The 17,718-nt window shown below is 35.1% G+C and overlaps 1 protein-coding gene across 1 annotated transcript; it reads left to right on the top strand.

Moving 5' to 3' along the window:
• The first annotated feature begins 15,702 nt into the window (after nt 1-15,702).
• On the top strand, nt 15,703-16,143 carry LOC131032766 (protein SMALL AUXIN UP-REGULATED RNA 12-like). The gene has a single exon (XM_057963818.2). The coding sequence runs from the start codon at nt 15,703-15,705 to the stop codon at nt 16,141-16,143; it is 441 nt and encodes a 146-aa protein (XP_057819801.2).
• The last annotated feature ends 1,575 nt before the right edge of the window (nt 16,144-17,718 follow it).

The following is a 17,718-nucleotide window of genomic DNA, read 5'->3' as shown; positions in this document are numbered from 1 at the left end:
AATCTTGTAAAGTCAAAAAGCCATAGAATATTATTTTACAACTAAGAACTAGTGGAATGAGGATTTTAATTGACTATTCTTGGATTTTTCTATCTAGTTGAAGGTTTCTCCAAGAAAATTTGTTGTCTTGTAATATATGTTATTCTGATTTTTTTACGCTTAGATTTTTATGTATTAATTTGAGTTAGCCTTTGCATTTTAAAATTCATATTATATGGTAGAAATGGGTGTAAAGGTAATTGCTAATGTGCATTGAGAGGTCTTGCATTCGGGAGTTCCATTGATGAATTTGTGTAGTTGATGGGTCATTATGTCATAATTTTGTAAAAGAGTTGTTGGTTGACTACTACAGGGGCCCAAGATGAGAACTAGCCCACTTCTCATCCACGCCCACCTAAGAACGTGACTTCTTTTAGTAACAAGACCTAGTTTATGATTCATGATACTGTAATCTAGACTCAGATCCAACAACTATAACAATATACCTTGCTATAGTGGCACCTTGATTGGATCAAGACCTAGATACTCCAATTGATGATACTTTTTTTTTCAAAGATATTTGCAACTTGAGAAGTTAGTTACTTGATACAATTTTTTATAAAAATTTATAAGAATGTATTGTTAGATATTAAACACATATTTACTACTAGGATAGTGATATTATAATTGAATCAATATATCAACTTCTAAATAAAATGAAAGAATTTAGAAGTATAAAGATATCAATAACTCGCATGACACTTTAAAATTTATAAATGTATACATAAAATTTAGAATTTTTTAAAATAGAATACATATATTTAACAAATTTATGATATCTAATATTATTTTCATCATTTTATATCTTTAAAAACTTCTATTTATGACAAAATAAAATATATATCAAATTAAAATTTCCAATAAAAATTTAACATCATACTCATAAATATAAGATGTAATCCACACCAAATGTTGTGTGCTTAATGAAATCAATAGACCATTCAAATTATATGAAATTAAAATACACTACTTCAACAATAAAGCATTGAAGGTTTCTGAGACATATAATACTTACATTGACTACATTATAGTCACAAACTATTTTCCTATAGATGGATCATCATATAATGGAGAATATATTGAAAAATAATATATATAATTCCACCTATTCTACTCTAGTCAATCCAATTACTTTTCACTTTTGACTCTTGTAGCAGAATAAGAAAGATGCAAATCATAAATGCTTCACATTTGGTCTAGTGCTCTTGTAGGTGAGGACAATTGCAAGCCCATGGGTTTATTCGTTTCAAAGACAAAGTCCAGACATGATATGTGGATAATAACAATCGATAACAACTGCCATGCAACAAGAGTGATTGAAAATAAACGGCCCCTATTCTCTTGTCCAAAACTCTATGAAGAAAACCCTAAAGGAGCACATCATATGGTGGTCCATTTCAGCCAAAGTTCTGCATTATATGGAACATACAATGAATGACGATTTTTTTTTGCAAGTAACCCTACACTGGACAAGGCGGCACATGGCCCTGCTACCTTTATTTTAGATTAGAATGACAAAGACACCACCATTCAAAGCAATGTGTACGAAAATCTGTAAGCATACCGAAGACCACCTTTATTATTTTAATCATTTCCTTAGATATTCTAATCATATTTCTTCACTCTTGTTGGGTGGTGGTAATCTGGTCATATTATCTTAAGTTATGTTGGGTGGGCTCTTAGTTTTGGTTGCTATATATACATACGTATACTTCATCGTAGCAACAATGCATTCTTTCTCCTCAAACCCTCTCATTGCTACCTGGGCTGCTATCCTTAGTCTGCATCTCAATTCCTTTTGCTTCTTTAAACTATTCTGCAATGGCCAGGACAAAGGGAAATTCCCAAGTCTTGCTTGTTAAGAACATAATCAGATCCTTGTGTAGGTTTGCCAATGCCCATAAGGCAGCTGTCCATGCTCTTTCTTCAAAGAGCACAAGCTATTTCAGCTTTGCAGATGAGTTCATGGGTAGATCATGTGGTGCTCTTCCTACCGATGTCCCAAAGGGCCATTGTGCAGTATATGTTGGTAGTGAACGCTCTAGGTTTATAATCCCACTCAGTATTTGAATCATTCTGTGTTCCGGGCATTGCTTGATAAGGCTGAGGAAGAGTATGGATTTGATCATTATATGGGACTCATCATTCCCTGTGAGGAAATTGCTTTCCAGTAGCTGACATCCATGATAGAGAAGAAGGATCAGGGACTCAGAAAGATGGAGCTGGATAAACTCGCTGATTTCCTTTCCTCAACCTTTTGTTCTGACTAAATCTCATTGTGTACCAATCTACCAAGATTTGGTTGAAACAAAAACAGACGCTTCGTAAGGGACCGAATACTGTATATATTTTTTGTTGATGTCCTTTTGAGGCCAACTGGTTGGCATTGTAATTCATTTGTCATTATTTGTACATTTTTGTTAAAAGAATTAAACATCATTAGAATTGATCAGTAGATCGACCAGATTTTTCAATATATCTAAATTTAAGGTTCAGCTTGCTCATTTTTAGTTTTTTTCCAATAAAAATTTGGATCAATTAAAGATTATTTTTCTTTCTTCTGGCAAAACGACCTTCAAATCAGAGATCTTGAGACCCTTTGTCTTTGCCACCCTACATCAAGTTTCCCTGCTGAGGTCAGGGCATGGCTGTTTGAATTTCTTTTCGCACCACTCAATTAGTTATTACCAATAGGTTTTTTTTCCTATTGTCTATTTAGGGATCAGAATATATCATTGACTGTATTTTTTTCCTTTTTATTAATTGAATTAAAAATTCTAAAAAAAAATTATTTTGATCTTCAATTTAATTAATAAATACAAAAAAGATACAGAGAAAAATGTATTTTGATCTCTAATAGACATTGCCCTTTTTCTCCGTCTGTAGGACAACACACTAGTTGGTCAACTCCACCATAAGTATATCAACACCCCCCACCCCTTCTGCATCTTTTTAGCAACATGGGTTGGCCCGCAACATTTTAATCTTAATATTGGTCACAAAGTCACAATTTTTAATTCTTAAAGTGTAATTAAATATTTTTAAAAATTACATTAATGACTATGATATTTGATTTCAATTTTTTAGAGAAAAAATGCATCAAGTGTAGGTGTAAGTGTAGGTGGTGTTAAGGTAGGTAAGGTTAGGTAGGTAAGATAAGTATTGGTGGTCGTGCTTCCTTCCCTAATTGTTTCCATCCCTCGTTCTTCATTAGGAGGTCATTTCTATAAACATTTTCTTTAACTTTTTTTAAAAATTATGTTGTCCTGATCGTTTGAAATAATCTTCATATCACCATTTTCTTAAAAAAATTATGTTGCCCTGGTCATTTGAAATAATCTCCATATAACCATTTTCTTAAAAAAATATTTAATGATGAACTTGAAAGATTATTTATTAAGAAAGATTCTTTATTAAGAGCGTATTGGTTGCTATTCAAAAAAAGGTGTATTGAAATATTTATAGAACATTCATGGATTAACAAGTGTGAAACACTGAATTGAAACTTTTTGAGGCCAAAGAACTTAAATAGATCTTCTTATTCTCCTTCCAACCATCACATCCTTCTAGCTTGTCATGGAAAAATTACTTCAAGAGTTGTAATGATAATGAAGGGACTTCTGGAGGTCATAACTTTTGACTCACTTCCTCATTTGGGTTGAAATTTGATGTGGAGGTGTGTCGTGAGGAGTTGCTTGGATTCCCAATTGAACCTAGTTCAATTAGACCTTGATTTGATTGATTTTTTAGGGCCTAATTCCTTCATCTTGGGCCTCAAAACAAGTTTTTTTTATTTTTTTTGAGTTTTTAGAAAGTTATTTTTCAAGTTTTTTCAAACTTGTAACTGTTATCAATTTAGCAAGTTGGCAATTTGTGTCATAGATATTTTTTTTTATTCTTAGATATTTTGGTAATTTTTCAGATAAATTTAAAAATTAACTAAAATGGCAAATTTCAGATTTTGTAAAAATCTACCAAATAAGGAAATTAGCAAAGTATTTGATGAATAATGAAGAACAATTGATTTCATACTTGGTGTTTTATGGTTTCTTCTTTCTTTTTGTTAATGGTGAATGTTTGGTTGTAACTCGGTTACATCAAATGATATGGCACATAAGAATGATAATAAACCATCCACAAAAAAATAAAAATAATTACACATTGTTGACCTCTAATGATATTTGTCAAACCTAGAATGCCATGAAAGTTTACAAAATTGCTCAATCTTTGATATTATATTGTAAATTTTGTTACAAGAAAACATGATCACTTTGTCACCAATATGCTCCATATATGCATATTTATGTTGCTAAAACCTATTGCACTTATCACAAAGTTAATGGCCATAGTATAGAAAATTGTGTTGGTTTGGAACATAAAATAATATCTCATAGAATCGGATAGTAACCTGATTCATGTTGAGAATATAAATAATGGGGGCAATATTGCTTCTCCTAATTAAAACCTACAATATACACAAATCCTATTTCGCATGATATATTTTCTAAAGGTGAAATCCCTAACAATTTATTTCATGGACTATTTTATATGCTTCAACTAATATTTCTTATATGACACATTGAAGGTATAATGGTAGATCTAGAGTCAAACTTCAATGTCTGCACAAAGGAATACTTTCTTACTAAATGTTTTTATCAACAAATTCATACAAACTTGAGTGTTTCTCCTAAATTTATTTTGATGACATGAAAGCTAACTATGGATTCATCCACACTAGTTACATTTTTTCCACCTTTGTGGTTTTAATTCATGACTCCATCAATGAAGGGTAGGGTTCCAACTAGTTTAGGTAATGCACATGAGAACCAATTTGTATTTTTGTTTATCCAAATATTTCCCTTATGATATTCTCTCTCCACTCATTTTAGATCTTACTAGTTGGTTTACTCTTGCCTAAATAATAAGTGGGATCAATTATAGTGAGAACTATCATTTTGAGTACTAAGTATTTAATGGATACATATTTTGCACATTTGTCATCAAGAACCAATCTTGACAATGTACTTTTAATTTACTCATTCTGATATAATTTTGTAACCTTAAAGCTTTAAACAACGTTATAGTTGATTATGATAAAATAACTATTAACTTCTATTATACTACTATAAATATCTACACTAGTTTGTTATTTTGTACACTAGGAATGAAATTTGTAACTTCTTGCACCTTCATGAGTATTCCACTGAGAGTTAGTCCAAAGGAAAATTTACTAATTATTGATTTTATAGAGATAAATTAATTGACAAGAAATCGAGTATGTTATTTTGTTGTCCAAATATGTTGCTTACAACTTAATGGGTGTACCTTTGAAGGGTATTCAAAAAATACAAATTATTGATTATTGATTTTGTAGAGATGTGTGAATTAACAAGAAATTGATTATGTTATTTTATTGTCCAAATTATATTTTTTTGTATACATATGATAACTCTTAAATACATATGCAAAAACACTATTGCTTATAGTGGCTAAAACAACTAAGATTACCTTTCATAAAAATTCTTAAACTCAAAACGCAAGCATTTTTTGTTATAAAAAAGGACATATTTAATGAGTTTTTCTCCATTTATTAAAACACTAGAAAGTGGGTTGTTACATTTTGGTCTTCCACTTGAATCTCTCTTGTAACTCATGAGATATCTTATCCCTTTAGGGACATTGTAAAAGGGCTACTTTTAGTTTCAAATAGTTGCATTATACTTAATTATTTTAGTTAAGTAGTTTTCTAGAGGTTATAATCTAAATGGGGTTGTTTAATAAAAGTAACATTAGTAACTGAGTGTTTGGGTATGCTTGTGTATGCGTAAGATTTTTATGAATACTCAATAAGGTGCTAAACCTTTTATAGAACTAGAAAGAGATAATCAAATGAGAACCTCATATCTACTACACTTTCATATTTTTTTCTCAGTTTGAGGGTGTTTTATGTCAAAGGTGATGTAAATTTTATGTTTGTTCTTGTTCTCGCTCTCTATTTTGTTGATAAACCTTCGTTTATGTAATTTTTCACTTAATATCATCAATTTAGTTACATAAAGACTATTTTCTACAATATTAGTCATAACTAAATCATAATAGTATTGAAGTAGTTAGAATTTATGTTAATGAGTTATTTACAAGAATATACACAATAATTATTGAAAATCATATCCACACATCAATATTATATAGTTTCATGAAAGGATGGGCCTTTACTCCCTAGCTAATTGACTAATAAAGAAACACAAGGACTTTAAGTATTAGATTCAAATCTTAAGAGATTTTCTTGAGGAGATTAGCCCTTACAATGGAGTCTAGGTAGTTATTAAGACATCAAATATGTGCAAGATAGCATAAGAAATGGTTGAATGCACCTATAGGGACATCTACTAGACTCCTTTTTGTGTGCCTACAAAAAATAATGGACTGAAAGATATTAAAAAATGAATAGGTAAAGAATATTATGACTAATGTAAAGGAGGTGTACATATTCATTTGCAATGACTACATCACTTTAGTGTTGCTTTAATATTTTTCGATAAAAATTTTGGGTTGTAGAATAAATTGTAACTTATAATCATGATATTTTAGTGAACAAGGTGGAGATGATCTAAGAGGTTGTGATCAATTGTATTGTAGTTAGATGTGAGATGCATCACATCTATTGAGTCTCAAGCTCTTATTGTTATCAATAATGGGGATATTGACTACCCTCTCATTGGGAAGATTCAGAGTGCATTGAGCACATGAATGAGAAAATGAAGATCAATATTCACATGAGAGAGATCCAACCCTAGGTTTCTACCATTTGCATTTTCAACCCATTACTTGCACATATGGAAGAATTCAAAAACTCATTTACATATTGGTTTATTAATAAGTAGCGAATCCACATTGGTATGTGAAAAGGGAAAGTAGATTTGTGATAGGGAGGCTACCTAGTTTGCCATCAATTAGATTTCTTGACGGTTTTCTTTTGTCCCTTCCTGAGTTCCAAGTCTACCCCTCTAGACTTCTAAGTGCTTCCCTACCAGTATTTTCTTACCACACTCGATTAAAGCTCATAAAGAAGCTTGTTCTCCATGCTCCTAGATTCTGTCACTATGAGTTGCAGAGGCATAGGACTACCCTTGCTTACTCGCAATCTGTAAAGTCATCATCCTGTCTAATTTTGCAATCAGACTTCTACACCAGTCCTCCCCTGCACTTACTCCTTTACAATCACTAAAACCTAGTTGGACTTCTTCCAAGCTCACCTAGGAACAGTATGTAGAAATGGTGATTGCCATAAATCCTTGTTTCCTCCTACTGCTACTCTACTCTTACTGTACATTTTCAATTGTTCCTGAAGAACTCCAATGGTCATGTGGATCCCATGGTGGAGGTTCAAGACAGATCCATATCTACACTGTGAATTCAAAACAAAGAAATGAACAACAAAAAGGAAACTTTAATTACATAACTATAATGAAAAACTTAACAAAAACAAGACACTACAACACTTAGAGATAGAAAACCAGAAAATAGACTTGTGTGTATTTCTCTTGTGTTTCCTGTAGTATCCAACGAATCCAACGCCTTACAATTAGACTTTTATAGCTCATTCATCTGTCATGAAACATAGACGGTTACAAACTGGAGAAAATGGTTTCATAATGGGTCATCGGCGTAGCCTCAGAACCTAGCTTCTAATGCTCGTTGGTGACTTGCAAAGTTCGCACTTTTCTATCAGGTCATCGGAAAGACAACCAAACAGCTATCCTGATTGTCCGATCTTGCTCGATCTTTCTTTTTGCACTCCGCCACGTGGCACCCCCTGATTGGCTCTGGGGTCCCTGCCCTGCCACCTTAGCACGGCCTCACTAACCGCCCAAAATGAAGCTCTTCTTTGTCGCTGGGTCCCATCATGGTCGCCAAGTCATGGGGAATAAATTTTGTGCAATTCACCATAGCAGTATAGCGACAATCATCAGATCAACCTGGACTTTCTCACTTGTTAACTTACCTGAGCTTCTCTCTTGTCGAGCCCCACCTTGGTCACCAATTCGCGAGAGATAAACTACATGCATCTTGCCATAGTGGTATAGCAACAATCATCCGATCATCCCAAACTCGCTCATTTGTTAACCGATCACAGGAAGAAGGTTCCATCGGCCATCAACATAACTACGAACAAGCAATCCCGATAACCAAACAAGGAGGATACATCAGGTAGACCTAACTCGATAAATGACCAAAAAGATGGACTAGAGACAATCCTTATGTATTCACATGACCACTGGAAGGTCTCACAAGCCAAAATTGGTTAAGGGCATTTCAACCCTTAGGTTCTCCTGCACCATTACTCCCCCCAAAACAAAGAAGTCAAGTGAGCGCAAGGAAAGATCAATTCCCAACTTAACAAAGTCTGACATCCACTTGACCAAATGTTCCATGTAGACCTGTTGTCTAGTCTTCTTGAGAACGCAGGAATCCAACACTTTCTCAGCCTAAGGCATGGAAGGAGAAAGTAATGGCAGGTTGGCAAGTGACTATTAAACATCTAAAACTCACGCATCCTCCTTGGGAAGTTGCCCTTGTGGACAACCAAATCTGCGACATTGAAAATGGGAGACAAAGCAATATCAGATGGCAAATCAATCTTATAGGCATTAGAGCCATACTTGGCTAAAACGTTACATGGGCCTATTCTCCTCATTTGTAGCTTGCTGGGAACCCCTTTCTAAATTTGAGCCTTATTCAAATTTACCATCACCAAATCTTCAACTAAAAATTGCATGTCTCTCCGTGTGGTATCAACTCAGGCTTTAATTTTTTGTGAAGAATCTTGGAGAGCTCGCTTGACTTGGTCATGAACCTCCTTCATAGATTGAGCAACATCATCAGCTTGACCACTTTTGTGCGAAATATTACCAAGATCTTGTAATTCCATAACACCTCATGGGCGAAAACCATACACTATCTCAAAAGGACTCTTCCCAGTAGATCTGTTGACACTGTCATTGTAGGCAAACTTTTCCTAGTGAAGAACCTGATCCTAAGTCTATCCATACTCTTTTGTCAAACACATTAAAAGGTTTCCAAGTGTCCTATTGACCACCTCTGTTTGACCATCTATTTGGGGATGATAGGCTAAACCAAAAGACAAGTTAGTTCCCAGTCTTTTCCAAAGAGTTTTCCAAAAGTGTCCAAGGAATTTGACATCTCTATCTAAAACAATACTAACCGGAAAACCATGGATTCTTATAACCTCTTTGAAAAACAAGTGTGCAATGTGACTAGCATCATGGGTAGTTTTACAAGGAACAAAATGTACCATCTTACTAAATCTATCAACAGCAACAAAAATGTTATCACAGCCAAGCTTTGTTTTGGGTAATCCAACCACAAAATCCATACTGAAACATTCCCATGGCCTTTTAGGAATAGGTAATGGTTGATAAAGACCAGCATTAGTAGTTGTACCTTTATCTTTTTGACAAACCATACATTGCTCAACATACCTTCTGATATCCCTCTACATTCTAGGCTAATAGTAGAACCTTTAAACAAGTTCCAATGTCTTATTAAGGCCAAAATGACCACTCAAACATCCATTGTGCTTTTCTTGGATTATATTTTCCCTCATATATCCTTTGGAAACACTCAATTGTCCACCTTTAAACAACAAACCATTCTACAAAGTAAAGTTAGCATATTCACTATGAAAGTGATTCTGAAATTCTTGACAAACCTTGTAAATGGCTGCAAAATCTTCATCATTGGGGTACAAATCCTTGAAGTAATCAACTCCAATACTTTGAATCTACACTTCTTGCACTGTTAGTAGCCTTCTACTCAAGGCATCTGCTACTTTATTATACTATCCTTTCTTATGCTTAATAGAAAAAGTATATGACTGCAAATACTCAACCCATTTAACATGCCTATGACTCAACTTATCTTGTAAATTCAGAAAACTTAAAGCTTGATTATTTGTATAAACAACAAACTCCTTAGGTAACAAGTAGTGCCTCCACTTCCTAAGAGCTTGGACAAGAGCATACAACTCGAGGTCATAGGATGAATATTTCTTCTTGGCATCATTGAGCTTCTCACTAAAGAAAGCTACAGGTCTATTCTCTTGACTCAAAACAACACCAACTGCTATATTACTTGCATCACATTCAATTGTGAACAACTTATCAAAACTAGGAAGAATGAGTACTAGTTCTGTAGCTACCTTTAGTTTCAAAAGTTCAAACCCTTTGTTAGCTGCATTGGTCCACTGAAACTTAGTCTTAACTCCTCCTTTGATGGTATCCAGCATGGGTACACAAATCTCACTGAACCCTCTGATAAACTTCCTGTAGAACTGTGCCAATCCATGAAAACTTCTTACTTCACTTGTTGTCTTTGGTGTTGGCCAATTTGTGATGGCTTCCACCTTTGATGTGTCCATCTTCAAATCTCCTCCTGAAACTACAAATCCAAGATAGACAAGTTCCTTCTTCATAAACTCACACTTCTCCAAGTTTATTGTTAGTTGCTCATCATACAATTTTTGCAATACAATACCAAGATTCTCTAGATGTTCCTCTTTAATTCTACTGAAAATCAAGATATCATCTAAGTATACAACAACAAATTTACCGATAAAATCTTTAAGCACTTCATTCATGAGTCTCATGAATGTACATGGAGCATTACTAAGACCTAATGGCATAAAATGCAACTCATAAAGTCCTTCATTGGTTTTGAAGGTTGTTTTCCATTCATCGCCTTCTTTTATCTTGATCTAGTGGTATCCACTCTTGAGATCAATCTTAGTGAATTACTTTGCACCTCCCAAGCAATCCATCAAGTCTTCAATTCTTGGGATAGGAATTTTGTACCTAATAGTGATTCTATTTATGGCTCTTGAATCTATGCATAGCCTCCATGTTCCTCCTTTCTTGGGTGCTAACACTATAGGTACGGCACAAGAACATGCTCTTTTTCATCAACCCTTGGTCCAACAATTCTTGGCCTTGTCTAACCACTTCCTTGTTATGTTTGGGAGTCATCTTATAGGCTTCTTTGTTGGGTAATGATGCTCCTGGAATGAAATCAATCTGATGGCTTATGGCTCTAATAGGAGGTAGGGTTGTTGGTGCTCCATCACTTATGATCGCTTTGAAGTTGTCTAGTATCTGTTGCACTTCATGAGGTATTTGGACCTTCTTTTCTTGCTTTGCTTCCCTTGGTTTCACTATAAGAGAAAACCCCACTCCTTCTCCTTCCCTGAGAGTGTTAATGAACTCTTTTTCACCTACCAGTAATGCATTTGGGCCTTTAGTTTTGCTTCTCTCTCCTTCGTCACCATCCTTTTGAAAAGAATAAGAGTTCTTCTCTCCATTGTGAATGGCCTTTCTGTCAAACTGCCATGGTCTACCAAGGAGTAGATGGCAAGCATCCATAGGCAGGATGTCATGCAAGACTTTATCCTTATAACTACCTATGTTGAACTCAACCCATGTTTGTCATTCACTACCACATGTTGCTCCTTGTTGAGCCAAGTGACCCTATATGGACTACTATGTGGAATTCTTTTCAACTTCATTTTACTTACTACTTCTTCTGACATAATGTTGTCAGTAGACCCTAAGTCTATCACCACTCTACAAACCTTACCAAGGACCTTGCATTTGATTCTAAAAAAAGCTCTTCTTTGAGTTAGTTCTTCTTTGATTGGTTCCTTAATCAGGACTCTTCTCATCATTAAATTTTCTCCATCTTCAGGAGCTAAGCTCACATCTTGCGTCTTGTTTCTTTCTGCATCTTCTTGCATATATGTCACTCTCCTTTCACTTCCTTGAGAAGAAGAGGATTTCTCTGAACATCTATAGGCAAGGTGACCCAACTTTTGGCAATTGTAACACTTCATGGTGGAGAAGTAGGACCCTCTTCCCGGTCCACTAGATCTACCTCTTCCTGGGTTGCTAGATGATCCCCTTCCTCTATAGATGCTCTTGCTATGTGAATCCTCACTTTGATCTATAATTTTGGACACTCCTTGGGACCTTTGATCTTCTCCTCTTCCACCAAAAATGCCTCTTTGGCCTCTACCATCTTTTCCTCTTCCTCTTCCTCTATTGCTTTATTCTTGATTCTTTTTGCTCTTTTCCTTCACCTTCAGTGCCAATTGATAGCACTTATGCACAGTGTTAGGACATAACAAAACTCTTCTTGAATATTCCATCTCAAGCCATTCAAGTATCTAGCTACCTTGATGCTCTCATCCTCTACCACCTTGGATCTCAGACACAACTTTTGAAATTCTTCATTGTAGCTGCTCACATCCAAGTCTCTTTATCTCAAGTTTTGTCTCCTCTTGTGCAATTGGATCTCATAATCTTCAGGGATATAGGTTTCCCTCACCTTGGCTACCATTCCTTTCCAAGTGGCTATTGGGTTCTTACCTTCTTTTTGCCTTTCTTCTTGGATAAATTTCCACCAATTTTAGGTTGCTCCTCTTAATGTAGACTTAGCTACCTTCACCTTTTGGGCTTCACTAATTCCATCACACTCAAAGTGATTCTCCAATCCTTCAATCCATTCCATGACTACTTCAGGCTCCATTTTCCCATGAAAAATTGGCACTCCTAAAGATTTTCATCCTAAGGCTTTAATTGCTTTAAGGAAAGGTTCTTCCAGTAGAATAGGGTCTGGTTCAGGAGTCCTATCCTCTTCTACAACTTCTTTGCCTTTCTCATCATTGACCTTGATTGTTACTTTCTCAGTTTTGTCTTCAACTATGTCTAGTTTGCTCTCCAATTGTAGCAATCTTTCTTTTAGGAGTCTATTATCTTCCTCCTGATCTTCTACCTTCTTGGCTAACTCTGCATTGATCACCATTTTGCGACTATTTTCTCCTACTGACTCAGTAACTGACATCAACAACTTTCTTCCCAATTCTAACCTGGCTCTGATACCAATATGATAGAGAGGCTACCTAGTTTGCCATCAATTAGATTTCTTGATGGTTTGCTTCTATCCCTTCTCGGCTTCCAAGTCTACCCCTCTAGACTTCTAAGTGCTTCCCTACCAGTATTTGCTTACCACACTCAATACAAGCTCATAAAGAAGCTTGTTCTCCATGCTCCTAGATTTTGTCACTATAAGTTGCAGAGGTGTAGGACTACCCTTGCATACTTGCAATCTGTAAAGTCATCATCCTGTCTAATTTTATAATCAGACTTCTACACCAGTCCTCCCCTGCACTTACTCCTTTACGGTCACTAAAACCTAGCCGGACTTCTTCCAAGCTCGCCTAGGTTCAGTATGCAGAAATGGTGATTGTCATTTCCTGGTTTCCTCCTACTGCTACTCTACTCTTACTATACATTTTCGGCTCATCCTGAAGAACTCCAATGGCCGTGTGGATCCCACGATGGAGGTTCAAGACAAAGCCATATCTACACTGTGAATTCAAAACAAAGAAACGAACAACAAAAAGGAAACTTTAACTATAGAACTGTAATGAAAAGCTTAACAAAAACAAGATAGTACAACACTTAGCAATAGAAAACTAGAAAATAGACTTGTATGTATTTCTCTTGTGTTTCTTGTAGTATCCAACCAATCCAACGCCTTACAATTAGACTTTTATAGCTCATCCATCTGTCGTGAAACACAGATGGTTACAAACTGGAGGAAACGGCTTCATAACGAGTCATCGGTGTAGCCTCAGAACCTAGCTTCCAATGCCCATTGGTGACTTGCAAAGTTCGCACTTTTCCATCAGGTCATCGAAAAGACAACCAAACAGATATCCTGATCGTCCAATCTTGCTCTATCTCTCTTTTTGCGCTCCGCCACGTGGAACCCCCTAATTGGCTCTGGGGTCCTTGCCCTGCCACCTTAGCACGACCTTACTAACCGCCCGAAATGAATCTCTTTTTGTCATTGGGTCCCACCATGGTCGCCAAGTCATGGGGGGTAAACTTCGTGCATCTCGACATAGTGGTATAGAGACAATCGTCCGATCAACCCGAACTTGCTCACTCGTTAACTTACCTGAGCTTCTCTCTTGTCGGGCCCCACCTTGGTCGCCAAGTTGTGAGAGATAAACTTCGTGCATCTTGCCATAGCAGTATAGCAACAATCGTCCGATCATCCCGGACTCGCTCACCTGTTAACCGATCACATGAAGAAGGTTCCATCGGCCATTGGCATAACTACAAACAAGCAATCCCGATAACCAAACAAGGAGGATACACTGGGTAGACCTAACCCGACAAACGACCAAAAAAATGGACTAGAGCCAGTCCTTATGTATTTACATGACCACTGGAAGGTCTCACAAGCCAAAATTGGTTAAGGGCATTTCAACCCTTAGGTGCTCCTGCACCAATTTGCCTCATTGTCAATGACAAGGTGAGGAAGATCCTTATGAAGTCCTTCAAAAAAATATACATCCAAAAAAAACTTGAAAAAGAAAAGCATGGTAGATCAATATTACTAAACTCAATGGTTCTAAGAGTCTTTTATAGATGGATAATGCCATTATAGAATCAACAAGGGTAGATAGTTGGTGATTATATGAGCCTCTAGGATCATACTATACACAAGTTATTCACCTCCTCTTTTAGGTTTCGAGTTATTTTTCTACTAAGAGTCATAAGTCCACATATAGGTTCATCCACTCTATTAAGAGGAATGAGTTCCACTTGAGTGCAGAAAAGATTGTCATATGCATTGCTTTGTATCGCATTGATTACATAACAGTTTAACATAAAGACATCCTTACAATATAGTAAAATGTAGAACCAAAAAACTAATACAAATCAATAAAGAATGAAATATATAACTATTTGAAATTCCTTCACAAAAAATTGTTAAACCAAATATTTTCAATTTAATTTTATTCAGTATACCTACGCAACATTTTGAATTAATATCTCGTAATATAAATCATATTTTATATTTTATTTATAGTTATCAGTCTATCCAATAAATTCCGAAATCAAATTACTTTGATTTGTTTAAATTTTTTTTATTATCTATACTTTAAAAAGATCAAAAAGTATATCTTATATTTTCAGTAATCATACGTCAGATCCAAATCTTTTTACATTGTTCATAACACTGTCGCCTATCTCCGAATCATGGAGAAAAAGTATAATTATAAAGCATATTATTGAAGAGATTCTGTTGGAAGTTTTCCATAGTCCAAAATATTCGACAACTTCCAATCTGCAAGTTTTAATTTTCTTTAAAACCATATTAGATATTGATAAGAACCATCAAAAACCTATATAAATTAAAGCAGTAAGACAAAGAGCTAACAATGTTCGAGAATGGAATGCATATATGTTCCTTCGCCATGATCATAATCAAATTTTGTTGCTTCGTACAGTTTGTCTTATAGGAAATGGCGAAAAAATATATTGTTATCCATCAAATAGCCCCCGCAGATATCCTGTTGTACATGTCCTTATACGGAGCCTCGTGATAAGCATAGTAAGCAAGAAAGACCACTCTTCTCTGTCATTTTCTGCTTGTTTTTTCTATAACCCATTGTTCTATGTAAGGATATACTTTAACCCTAACCAGGTGCTGTATTCAATCTAGAGTTCATGGTTTTGCAGAGAATTGTTTTGGTACTGGACTTTCTATTGAGGAGTCAGTTGAGATATTTCAATGGGTGGCGATACAAGAAACAAGATAGCCCTAGCTGTTCTCTTGAAAAAATTTGTGACCAAGTTACAGAGGCTTGTCAATGCTAGCAGAGAAGTTTGTTGTGCTCCTAGTCCCAGAATAAGGTGTGAAGAAAAAGTTGGGTTTCTTCCTAGAGATGTCCCCAAAGGCCACTTTGCAGTATATGTTGGGAGTCAAAGAAGCAGGTTTGTAGTGCCCACAACTTATTTGAGCCAACCTTTGTTCCAGACATTGCTTGAGAGAGCTGAGGAAGAGTATGGATTTGATCACCATATGGGGCTTATCATCCCCTGTGAGAAAGTTGCCTTTGAGAATATAACTGCTCTTCTGGAAAGAGAAGATCCAACACTGGACTGTTGGGGGATAAACAAGATAATGGGCTTCTTCCATAATGCAAATCCATGTATGGCAACTACTTTCTGATTAATAGGTGCTCTCTATTTATGCGACGAGAATGATCAGACGACCTGTCAACCCATGAAGACTGATATTGTTAAGAGATTGATATTGGAGTGGGTTGTTATCTAAGGATTTATGTTTGCAATGTTGAGGACATTGTATAGGAATAGCTCATTAACTCATTCCACTATTGAAAAGACGTAGGAAATTGATCTCCAGCAGAATGAGAATGGGAGTGGTGAGTTTTAACCCTCTCTAAGTTCCTTAATGTATTGAAATTTGGTTTTTGGTTACTGCGGTGTAGGAAACTCTGTGACATCTATTGAACTTCCGTTTTTTTGTCAAGTATAATACAGCAGATTAAAGTTTGAGTTTCAGCAGGTTATGTGTTTAAGTCCTTTGTATCTCATAGTCTTGGTCAGTCAAAAAAAACAATAATTTTCTTAGCTCTAATTGGCTTTCGTTGATGTATTCTAACCGAATCCGGTAATTTTTCAGAATATATATTGTAGGTTTTTTTTTTAAATGAATAATATATAAAATTACTAAAACATCATCTTAAAGAAAACGCCTTCTGCAGACTTCAAACTGAAATTGAAAAAGATGGCAGGTTTCTTTAAAAAGTTCAAATGGAAACTTATTTCTATTTTGTAAAATATAGGTTTGTTTCAAAATTGTATTAAGTTTTAAAATTATATGACATCATCTTGTCTGACATGTATTTTTTTGAATTAATTAAAGCTAATTTAATAAAAACATTTTAAAGTACAAATTATCTTAAGATTAATTAATTATAGTTGGGGTTGATAATTTGATAATTTGATAATTTCAAATAGTTCTTATTTAAAATTTAAATATAATGAAAGCTTTTGCTTAGTTCTATGATAGAAGAATGATTATCTTCAACAAAGATTTTAGAATATTCTACATCTTAAACCTTAATGTGTTATCTCTTTATCAAAACAATGTCTTAATTTCTACATTAATCCTTTACTATGACAAGGGTCACGTTTGATAATTTGGGTCCAATCCATAATTGTGGACTCATTTTGTAGCTCCAAATTTGACCCTACACAATGTAGAGTTTTGCAGTGTAGTTCACCAACAACAAATTCGTCTACTCGAATCCTTTTGTTGATTACAAAGCAAGTTGTATTTGCTATTTATTAAAATAAGTGAAGGAAGGGCCTCCAACCTATTACAGATCATAATCAAGAACAATCTAATTATAAGGTTCTTACAAAGATAGAACAAGAGTTACCCAAGAGGAAATCAAAGAAAGGATTGAACAAAACCTAACAAACCTTTACAACAAACTCTCAAACTGAACAACAAATGGAAGAGCTAAAACTAACCAAAATAGTTCATTGAGCAAGACAAAAACAATAGAAATAGACATTATTGAAAATCTAAGTTGGGACCCACCTGTGGCCCTAATAGAACAATCTAGGTATTTTGAACAATAATACACTAGCTCATTTTTTTATGACGAACAATAGTCCAAGAAGAAGCATCTTTTCTAGGAGAACTTAGTGGAGCAATGTTGGAGGAAGCATCTGAGGTAACAGATGAATCACCTAGGCAAGCCAACAAATTTGG

Source organism: Cryptomeria japonica, chromosome 5 (assembly GCF_030272615.1).
Source record: "Cryptomeria japonica chromosome 5, Sugi_1.0, whole genome shotgun sequence".
NCBI classification, from domain to species: Eukaryota; Viridiplantae; Streptophyta; class Pinopsida; order Cupressales; family Cupressaceae; genus Cryptomeria; species Cryptomeria japonica.
Note: the sequence above shows the minus strand (reverse complement) of the source record. Positions and strands in the feature narration are given on the sequence as shown.

Coding starts and splice junctions, on each gene's coding strand:
- LOC131032766 (XM_057963818.2), top strand. CDS start 15,703: ATGGGTGGCGATACAAGAAACAAGATAGCCCTAGCTGTTCTCTTGAAA.